The 20835-nt window shown below is 34.6% G+C and overlaps 3 protein-coding genes across 3 annotated transcripts; 1 reads left to right on the top strand and 2 right to left on the bottom strand.

Annotated features, from left to right (window-relative positions):
• The first annotated feature begins 834 nt into the window (after positions 1 to 834).
• On the top strand, positions 835 to 1994 carry LOC147494736 (early nodulin-like protein 18). The gene is made up of 2 exons (XM_086569234.1): positions 835 to 1178; positions 1487 to 1994. Exons 1-2 carry the CDS (start codon positions 989 to 991, stop codon positions 1900 to 1902), a joined length of 606 nt encoding a protein of 201 aa, XP_086425360.1. The 5' UTR covers positions 835 to 988; the 3' UTR covers positions 1903 to 1994.
• A 1044-nt stretch (positions 1995 to 3038) lies between these two features.
• LOC147494735 (small ribosomal subunit protein uS15-like) lies at positions 3039 to 8544 on the bottom strand. The gene is made up of 5 exons (XM_086569235.1): positions 8308 to 8544; positions 8167 to 8239; positions 7939 to 8077; positions 7675 to 7861; positions 3039 to 3385 (listed from the first exon to the last, which is right to left on the bottom strand). The coding sequence occupies exons 1-5, from the start codon at positions 8328 to 8330 to the stop codon at positions 3352 to 3354; spliced, it is 456 nt and encodes a 151-aa protein (XP_086425361.1). The 5' UTR covers positions 8331 to 8544; the 3' UTR covers positions 3039 to 3351.
• A 7101-nt stretch (positions 8545 to 15645) lies between these two features.
• LOC147494734 (arogenate dehydrogenase 2, chloroplastic-like) lies at positions 15646 to 17386 on the bottom strand. Its single transcript, XM_086569233.1, has 4 exons — positions 16949 to 17386; positions 16497 to 16833; positions 16237 to 16389; positions 15646 to 16126 (listed from the first exon to the last, which is right to left on the bottom strand). The coding sequence occupies exons 1-4, from the start codon at positions 17317 to 17319 to the stop codon at positions 15806 to 15808; spliced, it is 1182 nt and encodes a 393-aa protein (XP_086425359.1). The 5' UTR covers positions 17320 to 17386; the 3' UTR covers positions 15646 to 15805.
• Positions 17387 to 20835: the final 3449 nt, after the last annotated feature.

The following is a 20835-nucleotide window of genomic DNA, read 5'->3' as shown; positions in this document are numbered from 1 at the left end:
GTCCGACCTTGGGTTTGTTCTCAGTGGTCACTAGTTCGATTCCCCTCAAAGTCATTGGCAAAACAATACCCAGATGAATTTCCAACCAGGGCTCCGAGATTAGTCGAGGTGTGCGTAAGCTAGCCTGGAGCCTGGTTAGCAAAAAAAAAATTGTATCGTTAAGGGGATGCACTCAGCTGCCTAATTGGATGTCATCGTTGCAATACACCCAACACACAGCAAGCCTGCAAGTAGGGCTATCAATGGGTTTTGATAACCTGATAACCGATCGAATCAAACCAATAAAAAATGGTTTGGGTTTTGAAAATTTAGTTTGATCTCCACTGAATCAAAATCGAACCGAACCGATAAGATATTAGTTTGGTTTCGGGTTTGTCCTCTACCAAACTGATAAGATGGTATTTTAGTAATATTTACGATTAATTTTGTATGGGTTTTATCAATTGTGTGTCTAAAATTAATTGATTTGATTTAGAATTTAATTAATTTTATAATTTTTGGTTTAAGTCGGGTCGGATCAGTTCGGTTTGGTTTCGGGTACCAATTATCTTTTTAGTTCAGTTTCGGATTTTCCAGAATTCAACCCCCAGTTTCAGATTTTCCTGAATCCGACCCAAACCGATCCAATGAAGCCCTAGCTGCAAATATCTCAAATTCTCAATACAAATTAATGGTGTCCCGTGAATCACTCCCCTGGGCATCTTTGTAGAAAGAGGACGGTGACATTTTTTTTTATATTCTTTTTGGTGACATTATATCTTGTGAACTGTGAAGTGTTTTTTTCCTTTTATTTGTACTCTAGTACACATACACCACGTCCCTACTACCTGTTTCATACTTTCATGTGCTTAAAATCACACTTTTCTACTCTTTTCCCACCTCTCATTCTTGACTTCACGCTCCCTTTTCCCAACCAATCAAAACTTCGAACATCAGAAAGGAATAAGAGCTGCTCTCTTCCAGCACCATTCTTAATCAGCTTAAAATCATGAGATCAGCAAGAACAGCAAATCTATTGGTCATTTCTCTTCTTATTACATGCGTTGCTTCACAGTCTTACACAAATCACACTGTTGGAGATTCAGCTGGATGGCTATTCAATACTTCAACCAATACCACATCTGCCAATTATTCTAAATGGGCCTCAACCCAAGTCTTCAATCTTGGGGACTTCCTCAGTAAGTAAAACCGCCACTCAATATTTCATTGATTTTTAAGTCCATTATAATTTCTTCAGGATGCTATGAAATCATGTTATCCCGAGTGGTCGAGTCTGAATGTATTTCATTGAGATCTGAATTACATTGCTCATGGATTACACTGAGTAAACCGTAACCGGTTAGATGCAGTTAAGTTTCAATGCATAATTAGCATCAAACTGACTAACTGCATCCAACCGCTGAAAGCTCACTTTACACAGAGTGGGAAAAAGCTTCTTCATAAACATTTTACGACCATGTACTAATCAAATGGTCTTAATTTTTAGTTTTCAAGACAACAACGAATCAAACAGTGATCCAGACGTACAACCAAACAACGTATAAAGCTTGTGATTCTGCAGATGCATTGGATACAGATACATTTGTTTACAGTGGTGGAAATGAGATCAATGTCCCATTGACTTTAGCCGTTGCGTTGACTAGTGAAGTAACCAACTATTTTTTCTCAGATGCTGATGATGGTGTACAATGTGCACAAGGGATGGCTTTTGAGATTAGTGTTAAACATGGTCTTGGATTGCCTCCAAGTCTCAATCAGCCTCCTCCACCACCTTACGCTGAACCTACAGTTCCATCTACAGTTCCTAAAGATCAAGCGGAGCAATTTTATAATCGTGGTTCAAGAGATAGTTTTAACTTGAGATTGGGGGTTTTTGTTCTTGGGCTCTTAATGCTAATGTGATGTGAGAGGAAAGTAGATTTTTAAGTTTTGTTGTTTCTGAAGTGATTGAGATTATTCTTATTATATTACAAATTATCTTTTTGTATATCAAACCTGCGTGCCCTGCCCTTTTGCATGGTAATGTCGATTGTTGAAGACTTCAAGTAGCGCACGAAAATACTCATGCTGAACCTCAAGATGGTTAGGTCAGATCTGCTTCAACAAGCCTAGCCCAAACCTTTTGGGTTCTCTAGTTTGGGCTTCAAATCTTAGAATTTCAATTCTAAGGTGGCTAGTGTGCGGATTGTTTAGTAACGGTTTCAGGCGCGTCTGATGACATTTCTATGTACCCACCCACGGCACCACTCAATTTGCAATTTTGCATAGAGTTCACGGATTCATAAATCATATCTCATGGTAGGGGGTTACTCCCTTTTAGTGGGTATTTTGAAATAGAAGACCAAATCCCGTTCTGTGATAACTTTTCACCACAAACATTGTTTATCTGGAAGTTCTCAGGACGACAGACACCCTCTAGAATTTGGGACATTCTCACTAAAATGTACTAACTAAGCCTACAAATCTTTAAAGATAAATGTGGGAATAATTCCTACAAATCAAATACACCCTTCACTGATCTGGACTAGATTTGAGTGCAGAAACTATGGATTTTCAGGAGTGTCCCTAGATGACTGAATTAAAGTTCAAATCAAGAAAGTTCCACAGCAATATCTACGTATGAAGAAATGAGTTACCAGTTACCCAAACATTTTTATAGTCAATCTTTTAGAAAACATTATTGAATCTTCGGGATTGAGCTTTCGGTGAGAGGTCAATTGTCGATGTCAGCTAGTCCTTAAAATAATTCGGGACTCTGATTCACTGAAAGTAAGTATTCACATTTGTGTATGAAACGAAATTCCATCGAATCAGATTTACCAGGAGACAGTAGATGAGTAGAGTCAGATATATTCAACATCCAAGTGGCACTTAGATCCCCGTCTGTGTATAAGCGGGAGTTCCAATTTCAGAATTCAGAGTTAGAATCTAAACTCTAATCTCCCTGTAATGGGATTATGGGAGGATGGCGTCTAACCAGCCGTACAGATCTCTTAGAGAACCAAATTAAGAAAACAAAAACTAGAAACAGAAAACCATAACCCAACCAAAACCAAGTATCATATTAAACACATCGGATCATCTTAGTTGGGAAAAACTTGGTTGTTCTTGTACGTACATTCTTGTGGCAATGGACAAGAGACATATATGCTAACAGGCAGCATTCTAGTCAAATTGTCAAGAAACATAAATTGTAATGAACAAAAAAATTATCATCAAAAACATTATAGGTGTGTATATATCACTTACACATAGCAGTGAACCCAAAATAATTAATGAGCCGATGGCCCAATTTGACTAAGTACGAAATACCAATAATTCATTATAAAGTTGTAAAAGCAACATACCACTCTAGGCTACAAGAGTGCTGGCGGTGGTAGACTCGCTGCACAAAAGTAATGCACATCTGTCAGCAAAGGATATGAAATTGATCTAGTTTGCTGTGTTAAACTAAATTATAATAACAATAACAATTGAGTATAAGAATAATTAACAATGTTCAAGAAAACAATTGAGAATAACTGACAATAATTAAATAAAACGTCTAATTAGATCACAAGAAACAGCAACCAATTTCCATTGATTTCAAGTTTTCTACTACTAATAGTCACAATAAGACATGGAAGACAGTAGACAAAGGGAAAGCTTCATTGTTAATTATTAACGGCAATGCAATTTTAGAATGCATTTCAACAATGTTTCCCGTCAGAATTGTTCTTACACTAGCAATTGGCCATTGCTGCCTGCTCATGAAGATTGGCATGCCCTCCAGGCTCCAGTGCAAGAAAAGTAATTATTTTTCTCCTAATTCTTTTTTAAAAAAACACAAGTTTAAAGTTAAGGCAAAACATTACGACATTAATGAATTTAAACACTAAAAGCTACGTAGAAGTGTAGAACTACACGCCATTTGTACATCTTATCTCTCTTCCAAGCAAGCACTTTCATTTTGCCTCTTTATTCCTCTGCCCTCTCACATACTATGTAATTATACATCATACCAGAATTAACTTTCCAAAATCAGCCATTAATCAGTGTTTCAAGAAAACTCCAACACTCTAAAATATGACACCTTTAAACTCAATCTCAAATGCAAGATTGTTTTTCACCATTCTCCCTCCACATAAAGATTCCTTATGGACAAACAAATTTTTGGGAAAATGCTATCAATCGAGGATTTAGAACAATCTAAAGGTTCTATACCTTCGAGAGACACGATATGAGTGAAGTTTCTTGGCATGTGTGTAAACATGCAAAAAGACAAAGAAAAGAAAAGAAAAGGCAAAATGCCTAAGTTACATTGACACAGATACGTGTGTCCGTATCTGGGAAATGTCTGACACGGCGAATTATAAAAAATTGAGGTATATTCCATACAGTAAGGGTTTGTGTGCGTCTGACACGGACACGTGGATACGTATCCAACACGGATTATTTTTGAAATATGGCACGTCCATGTAACATAGCAAATTACAGTGTGTCAGTGACATGGTGAAGAAAGATGGTGTATGTGGCAAAGATCTGATTTGTTGTACATCATGGTTTAGCAAAAATATCATACTGTTGATCTAAAAGTGTTTTCTAGAGACCTTCCAAGACCAATGATGAACACAAAATCCAAAAATGGAAATTGATTGTCAAGTGCATTAATACTGTTATAATACATGTATACTGATTTGAAAATTCTTACTAACTGGGTAACTTTCTATTGCTTTGACAAAAAAGGACAGATACTCCAACAAGACCATCTCCAACCGTTTTGTATTTCTTCATGTTTGGAAAAATTCCAACAGACTGTTATTCTGCTAGTCTTGCATCTGTATCCCCCTTAATATGATAGACCAAGCCCAGTGCATTAGGCTCCCACTAGGGGGGGATCAATATCTACACAACCTTACTTCTAGTTGCCAGGAGGCTGCTCCCACAATGTGAACCTGTGATCTCCAGGGCTAGCGTAGCGCATGAGGCTACGCCATTGCAGGGAAGGGTCCAATGTATGCAGCGTTACCCCTGCATGTGAAGAGGCTGTTTGGGCTATTAGAACCCATTATCCAGGATCACCTTTATCACTCTGGTATGTCCTAATTTTGGAAATATGTGCGGGGAAGATTACAAGCATGCAGGGTAGATCATGTGCCAGTTGAAGTGGCATCTGAATTAATTCACCAAATCCTATGGCTTGACGACATTCTCCCACACGGCCACACCGACAAAGGTGGCTTGATGTTGTAGTATCCCCTCTCCTTTGGCCCTTCTTTCAGTTATATTCCAATTTACCTTCTAACATTTATACACCTAAATTCTGATATTACTTGCGTATAGAATTCCTTTATTCAGTAACTGAACTTTAGTTATTTGTTACTAACTAACAATACCTTATATCCTAATCCATCATGCTTTCTAAACAAAACAATACCTAAATAAAGATTGACTAATTTAAAAAATTAATCCCAAATCTGATTTTGTTAGCATTGGAGAAAATAGATGACAAGGAGAACCAGACCGAAGTAGAGGCAGATGGCGACAGGTACCATAGTGACGAGATACATGATAAAACCTCACACCAAACGAAATGGTGTAGATCTAATATGAGATGAATTGTTGGTAATGCATGTACATCAATCGTAGGAATTCATCACAAATGATGTGCAGCCTGTAGACATTTCATCTGTGTTATCAATGGAAGTGTCAACTCAGTCAAGGGCAGCTAAAAGTTCCAGGTTATTGTCAAAAAGCACTGCCAAGGCGGCTCTAGACGTACTTGGAAACCTAGTGTGTCACACCTGATAACACAAAAACTCAACCGCCATCTGTCTTGGCTTGCAATGGTGTAATTGTGTAAAGCTGTTAGTGTGTTCATTTTGATATCTTGCTACCCATGCAACTTACGGTGAGCGTATGCAGTGAAAACACTGTTACGTGTGGAGATGGTCTAAGTGGTGACACTATCTCAGCAATCAGTTGATATACTGCTAAATAGGTGGTGAACCTATTTGAACACACCAACATAAGCTAAGACAAAGAAAAGGTTAAATGAATAACATTTTCCAAGTTAGCATCTCTTAGACCAACTCCAACTGTAACACTGATTTTACTGCATCCCCACATTGTACAGTGTATGCAGATGGCATGATAGCAAAATCAACTCCAAAACAGATGTACACACTGCATGGTAAGACAGAAGGTGTACTGACTGTCCACTTTTAACATGCCATTTGGGATGCAGACCTACCGTTGATATCCACGTGCCACCTAAAGTACATCTCAAACCCATTTAGTTAGCATAGAGGCTTCATCCCATATCTCTTCCAATATTACCCACAAACCCCTAACTTCTACCTCAACTTCATTCTTGTTCAAATGGTGAAGCTCCTATTCTGTACCACACCACCAACTGAATCAGGTATGTGGATTTCTTTTCAATTAATGTATGATGAACGTCATTTTGATTTTAATAAGCATGAATGAAATCAATAAATGTAACACTCGTTTATTACTGAGGAAATAGCAGACGATTGGAGATGATTTAAGCAATTCAGGAGTATGAGAAACAAGCATTCATTTATATTAAGGACAACAATAAAGGCTGGGCAGCAGTAAAGAACACCCAGAATGAATTCATAAGACAGCTAAACCAAATTAATATTCACATGATCTAACAGTAACAATATTATCCATGAAAATATCCTCTTTTTTTTTGGATCAGTTTGAAACAAAAATTATTATAAAATGTAATCAGGATAAAAGTAACAAGAAGCTTATAGAAAAAAATTCACTACTGTTTCAAAATCTCATTACCCATGCTGAATCTCAAAACAAACCAATGAGTAGTGTAGTTGAAACTTGAAAGTATAGGTGGCCGCACAACAGTGCTCCACCTGCAGATGGAGGGAAGAGAGGCTTAACCGCCAAACCCCGCGCCCATAAAAGCCAGATACTACATGTACAAACTACTTCTCTGTTTGTTTTTCACCTCTACTACAATTTTTCACTATCAATAGACAACGTCCAACCTCCCCACAAAAGTAGCTAATTTAGGCTGTGCAGTTTAAGCGGCGAGTTATCGCTATCCGGCTATTTTTTTTTTATTACTATGCGCTAGTGGACTGAACCAAGTATGAAAACAAAGTCATATTTAACTGGGATCAATTAATCGGCACTTTTATTCCAATTAATAGGGAGCTTTTCATTCAGTTCAATATGTACTGTTTTTTTAAGCTATTATTTATGTGTGGCATATGTGTTATGTGTTACCTAGAGGGAGGAAAAATTTCTTATTTGGGACAATCCCCCAACTAGTTCCCAACTAATCCCAGATTAAGTCCAATTAGGACTAATCGCTAATCGCTCCCGGACCGATTTAGCAATGGATTTCCGCTTAATCAACCAAATTTGAGAGACAAGCTCCTGTTGATAGCAACTATGAAAAAGAAAATTCGAAAAGTCCAGCTCCTAGGGATTTTTGGTTTCTCCGGATACTATTAAAATTTCATATTTGTAGTAAGAATGTACTAACAGCCAAGCAACTAAGTTCCAGAACATACAAAACTTTCATATTTTTATATCGCAAGATACAAATTACCAAGTCTAGCAATAAGAATATAAGATAGCCATACCAACTAACATAAATACAATGAACAAGGAATTAAAGACTAAAGAGAAGCAAATACTCACTATTTCCACACTGGTGGGAGCTTCTTGATAGTCTTATAGTAACGAGCAAGTCGGTGAATCCTACTCTCAACCAGAATCAACCTAAACTTTGAGTCCTTATCCTTTCTATTCCTCTCCAAATGCTTTCTAATTGCAACCGCCTTCTTAATCAATTGATACAGATCCTCAGGAATTTCCGGTGCAAGTCCTAATGAATCACCAATTCTTCAAAAAACCAACATTTGAAACAAGTACACCAACAAACCAAATAAAAAAAAGACGTACCGTGAGCTTTGAGAATACGCAAAACCTTGCTTCCAGTAACAACCTTAACTTGAGCAATACCATGTGAATCACGTAAAAGTACACCAATCTGAGATGGGGTCAACCCCTTCTTGGCAAACTTGCAAATACTCTCATCAACCTTCCATAATAACAATAATAATAACAAAATATTAAAACATAATAGGACTCAATTTAAAAAAGTTGGGAGTGTTCATTATATTTTCTTACGTCTTGTGAAGAGGTCTTTAGCCATGATGGTGGTGTTCTCTTGTATGGTAATGCTGATGAAGAAATACCCTTCCTGAAAAAGTTAAATAAAAAGGTGTTTGAAATGTTGGAAGAGTATAAGTAAAGTGAAAACTAACTTACCCACGAGAATGCATGCGACCCATTATGTTAACCAACTCTCTGTAATGGTCTCTTCTCTTTTTCTCTCTCTGTGTGAAAAAGAGGAAGTGGAAATAAAAAGGGTTCTACTACAGTAGGGTTTTAGAGTTTTGCAGTTTACATATTTAAGATTAGGTTTTTAGTTATTTCCTCCTTTTCACCAGGCAGATTAAACGTTTCGATAAGGTGGTTCGAAACATAACGTAGGTTGGGTCGACCACATGGTATAAAGTTCGAAAACGACTAAAAAGTATCAAACTTTACACCTTTTGACAATATGGAAATCAAACTTTTTTTAGTTTGGGACCAAACTGTTTGATTTTTGCAATGTAAAACTTCCGTTAAATTTCTATAACACCGTTTCTAATTTGTATTAATTTTTATTTTATTTTTCAACATTGCAAATTAGAAAATCTATATTACTTTTTTTCAACATTACAAATTAATTTTTATTTGTATTAATTTTTAAAATGAAAATTAATACAAATTATAAACGGTGTTAGAAAAATTTGACGGAAGTTCCTACATTGCAAAAATCAAACAGTTTGGTCCCCAAACTATCAAGAAAATAAGTTTGTTCCCAATATTGTCAAAACGTGTAAAGTTTGATACCCTTTTTAGTCATTTTTTCTATAAAGTTTAAACGACGTAAGACATGTAGGAACTCGTTTGAGCACAATCAATTTGTTGCAACTCTTTGGTGGTTGGAGCTTTTGGTATATAAATTGAGTGAGTCCCACATGACATCACTAAGAGAGAGAATAGAATTGTTTTACCTGTGCAATTGAGAACCATAAGATTATATTAGATGGTCTAAGTGGTGACACTATCTCAGCAATCAGTTGATATACTGCTAAAATAGGTGGTGAACCTATTTGAACACACCAACATAAGCTAAAACAGAGAAAATGTTATTTCCATTTATGTCTTTTTCACTCGGTCGATTAAACGTTTCAACAAGGTGGTTCGAACTTTGAACACAACGTAAGTTGGGTCTACCACATGGTATAAGGTTCGAAAAACGACTAAAAAGGGTATCAAACTTTACATCTTTTGACAATATGGGAACCAAACTGTTTGATTTTTGCAATGTAGGAACTTCCATTAAATTTCTCTAACACCATTTCTAATTTTTATTAATTTTTTTTTTTAATATTGCAAATTAGAAAATTTATATTAATTTTTTTCAACAATACAAATTAATTTATATTAAAATTTTTCAACATTACAAATTAATTTTTATTTGCATTAATTTATATAATGAAAAATAATACAAATTATAAACGGTGTTAGAGAAATTTAACGGAAATTCCTACATTGCAAAAATCAAACAGTTTGGTCCCCAAACTGTCAAGAAAATAAGTTTGGTCTCCATATTGTCAAAACGTGTAAAGTTTGATACCCTCTTTAGTCATTTTTTCTATAAAGTTTGAACGACGTAAGACATGTAGGAACTTGTTTGAGCACAATCAATTTGTTGCAACTCTTTGGTGGTTGGAGATTTTGGTATATAAACTGAGTGAGTCCCACATGACATCACCAAGAGAGAGAATAGAATTGTTTTACCTGTGAAATTGAGAACCATTAGATTATATTAGATGGTCTAAGTTGTGACACTATCTCAGCAATCAGTTGATATACTGCTAAAATAGGTGGTGAACCTATTTGAACACACCAACATAAGCTAAGACAAAGAAAAGGTTATTTCCACTTATGTCCTTTTCACTCAGTCGATTAAACGTTTCGACAAGGTGGTTCGAACTTTGAACATAACGTAAGTTAGGTCGACCATATGGTATAAGTTCGAAAAACGACTAAAAAGGGTATCAAACTTTACACCTTTTGACAATATGCGAACCAAACTTTTTTTCCTGACAGTTTGGGGACCAAACTGTTTGATTTTTGTAATGTAGGAACTTCTGTTAAATTTCTCTAACATTGTTTCTAATTTGTATTAATTTTTTTTTTCAACATTGCAAATTAGAAAATTTATATTAATTTTTTTCAACATTACAAATTAATTTTCATTTGCATTAATTTATAAAATGAAAATTAATACAAATTATAAACGGTGTTAGAGAAATTTGACGAAAATTCCTACATTGCAAAAATCAAACAGTTTGGTCCCCAAACTGTCAAGAAAATAAGTTTGGTCTCTATATTGTCAAAACGTGTAAAGTTTGATACCCTCTTTAGTCATTTTTTCTATAAAGTTTGAACGACGTAAGACATGTAGGAACTCGTTTGAGCACAATCAATTTGTTGCAACTCTTTGGTGGTTGGAGCTTTTGGTATATAAACTGAGTGAGTCCCACATGACATCACCAAGAGAGGGAATAGAATTGTTTTACCTGTGCAATTGAGAACCATTAGATTAGATTAGATGGTCTAAGTGGTGACACTATCTCAGCAATCAGTTGATATACTGTTAAAATAGGTGGTGAACCTATTTGAACACACCAACATAAGCTAAGACAGAGAAAAGGTTATTTCCACTTATGTCCTTTTCACTCGGTTGATTAAACGTTTCGACAAAGTGGTTCAAACTTTGAACATAACGTAAGTTGGGTCGACCACATGGTATAAAGTTCGAAAAACGACTAAAAATGGTATCAAACTTTACACCTTTTGACAATATGAGAACCAAACTTTTTTTCCTGACAGTTTGGGGACCAAACTGTTCGATTTTTGCAATATAGGAACTTCCGTTAAATTTCTCTAACACCATTTCTAATTTTTATTAATTTTTATTTTTATTTTAATATTGCAAATTAGAAAATTTATATTAATTTTTTTCAACAATACAAATTAATTTATATTAATTTTTTTTCAACATTACAAATTAATTTTCATTTGTATTAATTTATAAAATGAAAATTAATACAAATTATAAACGGTGTTAGAGAAATTTGACGGAAGTTCCTACATTGCAAAAATCAAACAGTTTGGTCCCCAAACTGTCAAGAAAATAAGTTTGGTCCCCATATTGTCAAAACGTGTAAAGTTTGATACCCTTTTTAGTCATTTTTTCTATAAAGTTTGAACGACGTAAGATATGTAGGAACTAGTTTGAGCACAATCAATTTGTTGCAACTCTTTGATGGTTGGAGCTTTTGGTATATAAATTGAGTGAGTCCCACATGACATCACCAAGAGAGGGAATAGAATTGTTTTACCTGTGCAATTGAGAACCATTAGATTAGATTAGATGGTCTAAGTGGTGACACTATCTCAGCAATCAGTTGATATACTGCTAAAATAGGTGGTGAACCTATTTGAACACACCAACATAAGCTAAGACAAAGAAAAGGTTATTTCCACTTATGTCCTTTTCACTCAGTCGATTAAACGTTTCGACAAGGTGGTTCGAACTTTGAACATAACGTAAGTTGGGTCAACCACATGGTAACGACTAAAAAGGGTATCAAACTTTACACTTTTTGACAATATGCGAACCAAACTTTTTTTTCTAACAATTTGGGGACCAAACTTTTTGATTTTTGCAATGTAGGAACTTCCGTTAAATTTCTCTAACACCGTTTTTAATTTGTATTAATTTTTTTTTTCAACATTGCAAATTAGAAAATTTATATTAATTTTTTTCAACAATAAAAATTAATTTATATTAATTTTTTTTCAATATTACAAATTAATTTTCATTTGCATTAATTTATAAAATGAAAATTAATACAAATTATAAACGGTGTTAGAAAAATTTGACGGAAGTTCCTACATTGCAAAAATCAAACAGTTTGGTCCCCAAACTGTCAAGAAAATAAGTTTGGTCTCCATATTGTCGAAACGTGTAAAGTTTGATACCCTTTTTAGTTATTTTTTCTATAAAGTTTGAACGACGTAAGACATGTAGGAACTCGTTTGAGCACAATCAATTTGTTGCAACTCTTTGGTGGTTGGAGCTTTTGGTATATAAACTAAGTGAGTCCCACATGACATCACCCAGAGAGGGAATAGAATTGTTTTACCTGTGCAATTGAGAACCATTAGATTAGATTAGATGGTCTAAGTGGTGACACTATCTCAGCAATCAGTTGATATACTGCTAAAATAGGTGGTGAACCTATTTGAACACACCAACATAAGCTAAGACAGAGAAAATGTTATTTCCACTTATGTCCTTTTCACTCGGTTGATTAAACGTTTCGACAAGGTGGTTCGAACTTTGAATATAACTTAAGTTGGGTCTACCACATGGTATAAAGTTCGAAAAACGATTAAAAAGGGTATCAAACTTTACACCTTTTGACAATATGGGAACCAAACTTTTTTTCCTGACAGTTTGAGGACCAAAGTGTTTGATTTTTGCAATGTAGGAACTTCTGTTAAATTTCTCTAACACCGTTTCTAATTTGTATTAATTTTTTTTTCAACATTGCAAATTAGAAAATTTATATTAATTTTTTTCAACCATACAAATTAATTTATATTAATTTTTTTTCAACATTACAAATTAATTTTCATTTATATTAATTTATAAAATAAAAATTATAAACGGTGTTAGAAAAATTTGATGGAAGTTCCTACATTGCAAAAATCAAACAGTTTGGTCCCCAAACTGTCAAGAAAATAAGTTTGGTCTCCATATTGTCAAAACGTTTAAAGTTTGATACCCTTTTTAGTCATTTTTTCTATAAAGTTTGAACGACGTAAGACATGTAGGAACTCGTTTGAGCACAATCAATTTGTTGCAACTCTTTGGTGGTTGGAGCTTTTGGTATATAAATTGAGTGAGTCCCACATGACATCACCAAGAGAGGGAATAGAATTGTTTTACCTGTGTAATTGAGAACCATTAGATTAGATTAGATTAGATGGTCTAAGTGGTGACACTATCTCAGCAATAAGTTGATATACTACTAAAATAGGCGGTGAACCTATTTGAACACACCAACATAAGCTAAGACAGAGAAAATATTATTTCCACTTATGTCCTTTTCATTCGGTCGATTAAACGTTTCAACAAGGTAGTTCGAACTTTGAACATAACGTAAGTTGGGTCGACCACATGGTATAAAGTTCGAAAAACGACTAAAAAAGGTATCAAACTTTCCACCTTTTGACAATATGGGAATCAAACTTTTTTTCCTGACAGTTTGGGGACCAAACTGTTTGATTTTTGCAATGTAGGAACTTCCGTTAAATTTCTCTAACACCGTTTCTAATTTGTATTAATTTGTATTTTTTTTCAACATTGCAAATTAGAAAATTTATATTAATTCTTTTCAACATTACAAATTCATTTTCATTTGTATTAATTTATAAAATGAAAATTAATACAAATTATAAATGGTGTTAGAGAAATTTGACGGAAGTTCCTACATTGCAAAAATCAAACAGTTTGGTCCCCAAACTGTCAAGAAAATAAGTTTGGTCTCCATATTGTCAAAACGTGTAAAATTTGATACCCTTTTTAATCATTTTTTTTATAAAGTTTGAACGATGTAAGACATGTAGGAACTCGTTTGAGCACAATCAATTTGTTGCAACTCTTTGGTGGTTGGAGCTTTTGGTATATAAATTGAGTGAGTCCCATATGACATCACCAAGAGAGGGAATAGAATTGTTTTACCTGTGCAATTGAGAACCATAAGATTAGATTAGATGGTCTAAGTGGTGACACTATCTCAGCAATCAGTTGATATACTGCTAAAATAGGTGGTGAACCTATTTGAACACACCAACATAAGCGAAGACAGAGAAAATGTTATTTCCACTTATGTCCTTTTCACTCGGTCGATTAAACGTTTCGACAAGGTGGTTTGAACTTTGGACATAATGTAAGTTGGGTCGAACACATGATATAAAATTCGAAAAACGACTAAAAAGGGTAACAAACTTTACATCTTTTGACAAGACAGTTTGGGGACCAAACTATTTGATTTTTGCAATGTAGGAACTTCCGTTAAATTTCTCTAATACCGTTTGTAATTTGTATTAATTTGTATTTTTTTTTCAACATTGCAAATTAGAAAATTTATATTAATTTTTTTCAACATTACAAATTAATTTATATTAATTTTTTTATCCACATTACAAATTAATTTTCATTTGTATTAATTTATAAAATAAAAATTAATACAAATTATAAACGGTGTTAGAGAAATTTGACGTTATGGTGATTAAATAATATGGAAGTTCCTTTGATCGAGCAAGGTCCATTTCCCCCTCAGTCTTCAATGTTTTTCTGGTTCAAAATGAGTGTGCAATCATATCATTTTCGATAATTTTTGTTCCTCACACTTTTCAGCACTTCTTTGGTTACTGAGATAAATTCTGAAAATTAACACTGCCAGTATTAGTTCCACAACTAATCATACTTAATTTTTTTAAAGTACAAAGTATTAGTTCCATAAAGGAGTTCTGGTGAGGGTGATGCAAACTAACACTTCTGATATATTGGTGCCTTAGCCAAATTGCTTCCTGAAATTCCCAGTACGAAAATTCTAGCTAGGAACCTCAAGCACAATGGAACTTAAGATCATAGACATTCAGTATCATTGAAAATATCACCAAAATAAAAGAAAACTTTAGATTCTGCTCATGGAATCCCCAACAAACACTTCTAATATGCTCTTAATTTCTAGTATGACAGCCTACATCATACTAAAAACCCAGAGAGATAGTCACAGACTTACAAAGAACGCAAGCTCTGCGTACTAAAACAACACAGCCATTTCATCCTGAAGCACAACAGTATATTAAGTAATCGCATAAAGAGTGGACAATGTTGTGTTTCTTTTCTTTTCTTTGTTTTTCTTCTCCCTAGAAATCCTACCCACAAGGCATAACCCTTCCTCCGTACGCATGTACTGGTGGAACATGCCTGAGTTTGACTTCCTCAATCTATTGTTCATTAATTTGTTCCAAACATGAGAGGGGACTTCAATGGAGATACGGTTGTTCAGGGCAAAAGGCCACAATCGAAGCATGTTCTGTGTTTGCCTATGTGGCTACAGGGAGCATGCAAAATAGTAAACCAGTATATATATGGGAAAACAGCTTGTGGATGCATTTTGCTTTGTGTTTGTTTATTACAGAATTCCAGCAATCCAGGACTTTGTCCTCAAAACTTTTGATGGTGTTTTTTAGCCTCAAAACCTTATTTCTTCAAATTCAGTTTGGGCATATAATAATAACAACCAATACTACGTGCTAGGCAAGTTTTCTATAGGGCGAGGCGAGGCGGCGGCGCAATATTCGGATTAAAGCTATAGTTTCTTAATTGACAGTTCCATTACCGAAAAAAAAAAAAAAAATTGACAGTTCCATTATTGACACCATTATTGACACCCTAGACCAACATTGAATAAAACGATTCGGATCTTTTCACTGTTTATTTATCTTGAAACACGTTTCATTGAATAAAAGAACATATGGTAATTAACAACCAATGATTGATACAATTGGCAAAAAAACAAAGAATTTACAGTATAAAAATTACACAACTTGTTGTGTTATACACTTATACGGAGGCATGTTGAACTTCAGTTTTAAGTTCAACTGACGCATCTTGCTTTCCTTGCTTAGGAACCAAGGAAAATGAAGAAAGATCTGTTACATTATTACTGTTTGGTAGAAAATAAGTCGATGGTCTATCTGCACTTGTGTCTATTGTGACCTTCTCTTCTATCTGTGTTCTCAATGTAGAACGAAGTTTTCCGAATAGGTTCTGTTTCACTGTCTCAAATGCTCTATCAAGTTTCTCAATCTGCTCCATGGCGTTCAAATTGTACAAAAAGAGTCCGTCGAATAGATCAGAGCTATGACTGACGGTTGTATGTGTCTGCATGAAACAATGGAACAATGTCAATTATATATTATATTAAAGAAATATTTTTTTAATGTAACAAGTACAAAGTATATAAAAATACAAAAGGATAATCAATTAATTACCAGCTCCATGAGGGTCTCATAGTTTTTTGTGTTGATTGGTGTAGACTCCAGATTCATATTTGATAAGATCCTTGCTACCATATGGGTGATAAATTGACTTTCAGCGGCATATCGGTCATGTTCCTCGCATGTCATCTCAACCATTTGACATCCCTATAAAGAACAATTACTCTTTGTTAGAAAAATCATAAAACAAATAAGTATGTATTGGCGAAATTCATGAAAGACGGAGTACGTCAAGATCCTTTTGAATTACTAACCTCATCTTGGAAAATACTCAAAAATTGCTCGCACTTTCGTTCTTGTATTCTATTCTCAGATATTCGTACTTTGTCGTAGACAAACCGCAGTCCCTCCCAGCTGTTTTTTCCACTGAATTTACCAAACATTGGATGTGTACAGAGGATACCAAAGCCTTCTGGGACAACATCCAAAAGGAGGTTTCTTGCATATTCTTTGACAGATAACACATCAGCCAGTATGGTGTTTGGTTTCAGCTTGTGAAACGGAATTTTGCGAACAACATCCTCAGTCGACAAAATAGAACTACAAATTAATATGACATCTGGTTGTGCCTCACACAAACCATTCACATGTCTGCAGATACAAAAACAGAAGAATTTTTAGTGTGTGTTACAGGAGGAAATGATGATATCAGCGCTTAGACCAAATGATAGAACTCAAAAAAAAAAAAACTCCATATTGTACTCACCGATAAAATTCAATGCCGTGCTCTTGGCAATATTCTGAGTAGTCTGATCTAGATGTCCCAAGTACATTGTGACCTTGTCTCTTAAATGCCTTGGCCAAAAACTGTCCAAATTCGCCTAAGCCTATAATTCCAATCTTGAGAGGAAACTCTGGTACTATGCTGGTTGAAGAAGAGATAGATGGTTCCATTGACTTATCAATGTGATTAGCGATATGGTTTTGCTTAGAAGAAATAGATTGATTCCCAAGATTAGAGTTGAGTTTGATGATAGGAGTTGTGGTGCTACTAGTGCTTGAAGCTAGCATTAGAGATAAATTCGTTTTAGTTTGATTGACATTTGCTATAGAGTTGCATAGGTGAAAAGAAGCCATGAAAGTTGATGTAGTAGTTGGAACTTTTCTTTTGAAACTCTTAGAGAACAACAACTGGAATGTGTTGAATGAAATATGTTGGACGTATTTATATGTGAAAATGTCAAATGAATCATTTAGAACACTTCTTCTTTAATATATTAATGTATGTGCGAAGAAGATACTTCGCTTGATTTGAAGTTTTGAACATGGACCTTGATATGTAAATATGTAATTAGATATGTTGACAAAATAGCCAACTATCTACACCACCATCCACATTACTCATTATATTCTCTATACAATAAAAAAATGTGCAACTAATTATTCATCACGTTTCCCTCCCTAAAGTATTTGTTTTTCACTAATTCTCACTTTTCAGTGAAGGAACGATCACTGCTAATCACGTTCACATTTTATATTTAACGATTATAACATACGAACTTTTGGTTTTTGCAATTATTTTCTGTACTCCATTCGTGACTGAAAATGGCAAACTATTGTAACGACCGACAGTTCAAGGGAATACTGTTAGTACTTGAGGCCAAAAACACTTGCAAAAATTTACCTGCACGGTGAAAATTAGTTTTGCTTAATTTTATTTAGCAAAAGCGTGTGATAAGTGATAACTTGGCCAGTAAGATGGAAAAACCATTTTCAAATTTTAAGAAACAAGTGTTGTCAAAAAAATTATATTTTCTGATCAGTAAACAAACCCCAAATTAATATCATTGATAAAAATGCCCAAAATACAGCCACACATATATGCACCAACGGCCTACATAAGCCAACATTATCCGTGAACCTACAAGCTAAAGTTCATAGGATTTTGCAAACCCCATCCTTGTTTTGTTTTTTGTTTGTTTTTTTTCATTTTTATTAGTGAAACATTTTGGTTCATCTTCTTTGGGAATCCGCTTAGAAATAAACCATCATCAAGAAAATAAATATATAAACAAATAAATAAATCGGAAACTTTGGAATATAATGAACCAACAAATTTTGATACAACCGAGCTCCCCTTGACCCCATTTTTAATAAAAGAAAATTCGAAAGACGCAAAAGACTAAAACTACGTCCAACAGGAAAAACATCACGTCTGGAACGAAATCTCGAACGATCCTTGAAATTGTTCAAAACTTTGTCAGATGAACTTAAGTTATGTGTAGGCAAAACAGTTGGATCTATGGAGTTACTTATCATGCCTCCTTTATGGAGAAATTTAAATGAAAGTTCAGTTTAATCAAAAAAAAAAAACGCTTTTTCACTTGAAAACTTTCCTTTAATTTGATAATGTGTTCTCTCATAATTCATAGCAGTGTTGAATGGAATGAAATATGAATCACAGGATCAGACATATGGTAAACACCAGGAATCCGAGGTGAACTACAGCACACCATTTGGCACATATATAACCGATCGAGCCACGCATCCTAGCTACACGTACAGTTTAGGCTCGTGATACGCTACCTTAATCTATGGGGCAAATGATATAGGCCTAAATCAATTTAGGTTACGTTATTGCAAACAGGGTTGAACCAGTTCGGTCAAATGTATACTCCATGCCGTTACCAATTTTGACTCGGCTCGTAACTTGTGAATTCATAATTTGGAAAACATTTCTTCCTCTTTAAAAAGTCAAACCTCTTGGATTTCATATTAAACGCCCATTCCCGTTGTTTACTGTTCTACTTTGTATTGCAAGACTACATACGTAATACAGTATGCCTAATCAAAGTATTTTTATTAACACTCTACCTTCCTATATATATTGCATAATACTAATTAAAACATTTTTGAAAGAGTATATTTTAAACAAAAAATCACTTATTTTAATTTCAAAATATGCGGACTGAGTACAATTCGAGTTTGACTTAGTTAACATAACTGAGTCGCTCAGTGAATTTCGCAAGTAACAGAGTAATTCTTAAGAAATGTATGACCAAGTGCATTTGTCTTTTTCTTGATTGAAACTTGAAAGCGAGAACATATTAGACATCGGTTTATCAAAATTTTAGATTAATCAAGAGTGTCGGGGTGGAGTCAAGCCCAACAACAATGGGAGCTAGTCCCTAATTTCTGAGTTTAGCACTACTTATTTTAACGGAAAAAAGTTAATCAATTGGTGAAGTATTTGAGATGCTGTATTTATTTTGGGTTTCATCTATCCAATTCAAAGGTGAATCCGTGAATGGGTCTGTAAAGTCAGTCATAGTTACATTATGGGTGACTTTTACTATGAATTTGTCTTCAAGTCATAACGTGGAGTGCACCCTTCTCATTAGAGAGCATCCCAATTAGGATTAAACATTTTTAGACTTCTTTGACTTATTCAAAATGACAATTTAAGCCTCATACATTTGCCACTTTTCACCATTTTACTCTCCTGAAATTATTAATACATCTTCAGTGCCGGCCCTAAGACAAATTCACACAAGCAACTGCTTTGGGCTCCATTATTTTGGCAAAGTAAGAAGCCACCACTAGAGTCCACAATATACACTTACTATTAAGAACAATATAATTATAGGCTTAATTGAAGCTATGGCTAATGAAAGTATTAAGTCAACTTTTTACTTCACAAATTACCATATCACATCAAAAGATGTATAAAATCTTATTTGTTACATAAAACAAAAAAAAAAAAATTGACTAAAAATAGGAGAAAACAAATAATAACGTGAGGCTAAAAATGCGTTAATTTTTTGTTTTTGACATGTGAATGGACACATATAGGGCCACATTTTAATCGTTGGCTTCGGGCCACTAGAAACTCAGGGGCAGCTCTGGACATCTTACTACTTAAGAAAAAGAAACTAGTAAAAATTAGTATGATTACTTCTTGAGAAAAACAAAAAATTAGACAACAACTAGTAAAAATGGGGACCTTATGTTGGCGACCGAGAGTTACTTAGTCTTTTCCTACTTTTGATCTGGTGCACCTTAATTTACCTCTTTTAGTTAAAACAAAGTAGGAGAGACCATCTTATCTCGTTCTTTCCCTCTTATTTTTGTTGTTTACGGTATAGTTTCACACCAAGGTTTGGTATCGGGGTGGGGCTACTATGAACTGGAGTTCTCTCTTTGCAAATCAAGGTTCAGTATCCGTAGATGACACACTAGAATAGATATAAACATCCAAAGTTGAAGGAGTGGTTGACGTACCAAGTTCAATAATCCAAGAGGGATGCGACCTTTGGTATGATTATGTGGTTGCTTTCTTCATTGACAAAAGACTTCCTTTTCCTTCAGTGAAAATGACTTTAGAGAAAACATGGAAGACAACATCTTATGAAATCTCAACAAACGATGATCTGTTTTATTTCAAGTTTTCAAATGATAAAGATAGGAAGAAAGTGCTTGAAGGTGGCCCAGTCTTTGTGGCGGGTAGAATTTTCATGATCCGATAATGGTCTGAAGAAGTAGAATACCAAAGAAGCCTTATTAACTCTATTCCTATTTGGGTTAAATTCTCTGCAGTTCCTAAGCAATTGTGGACATGTAAAGGAATCAGTATGATTGCAAGCAGAATTAGGA

Source organism: Coptis chinensis, chromosome 6 (genome assembly GCF_015680905.1).
Source record: "Coptis chinensis isolate HL-2020 chromosome 6, ASM1568090v1, whole genome shotgun sequence".
NCBI classification, from domain to species: Eukaryota; Viridiplantae; Streptophyta; class Magnoliopsida; order Ranunculales; family Ranunculaceae; genus Coptis; species Coptis chinensis.
Note: the sequence above shows the minus strand (reverse complement) of the source record. Positions and strands in the feature narration are given on the sequence as shown.

Excerpts from the sequence above, each read along its gene's own strand:
- LOC147494736 (XM_086569234.1), top strand. The coding sequence starts at position 989 with ATGAGATCAGCAAGAACAGCAAATCTATTGGTCATTTCTCTTCTTATT. Across the intron at positions 1,179-1,486 it reads CAATCTTGGGGACTTCCTCA|TTTTCAAGACAACAACGAAT; the intron begins GTAAGTAAAACC and ends CTTAATTTTTAG.
- LOC147494735 (XM_086569235.1), bottom strand. The coding sequence starts at position 8,330 with ATGGGTCGCATGCATTCTCGTGG. Across the intron at positions 8,240-8,307 it reads GGTCGCATGCATTCTCGTGG|GAAGGGTATTTCTTCATCAG; the intron begins GTAAGTTAGTTT and ends TAACTTTTTCAG. Across the intron at positions 7,862-7,938 it reads GCGTATTCTCAAAGCTCACG|GACTTGCACCGGAAATTCCT; the intron begins GTACGTCTTTTT and ends GTGATTCATTAG.
- LOC147494734 (XM_086569233.1), bottom strand. The coding sequence starts at position 17,319 with ATGGCTTCTTTTCACCTATGCAACTCTATAGCAAATGTCAATCAAACT. Across the intron at positions 16,834-16,948 it reads CACGGCATTGAATTTTATCG|ACATGTGAATGGTTTGTGTG; the intron begins GTGAGTACAATA and ends TTGTATCTGCAG. Across the intron at positions 16,127-16,236 it reads ATGAGACCCTCATGGAGCTG|ACACATACAACCGTCAGTCA; the intron begins GTAATTAATTGA and ends TGTTTCATGCAG.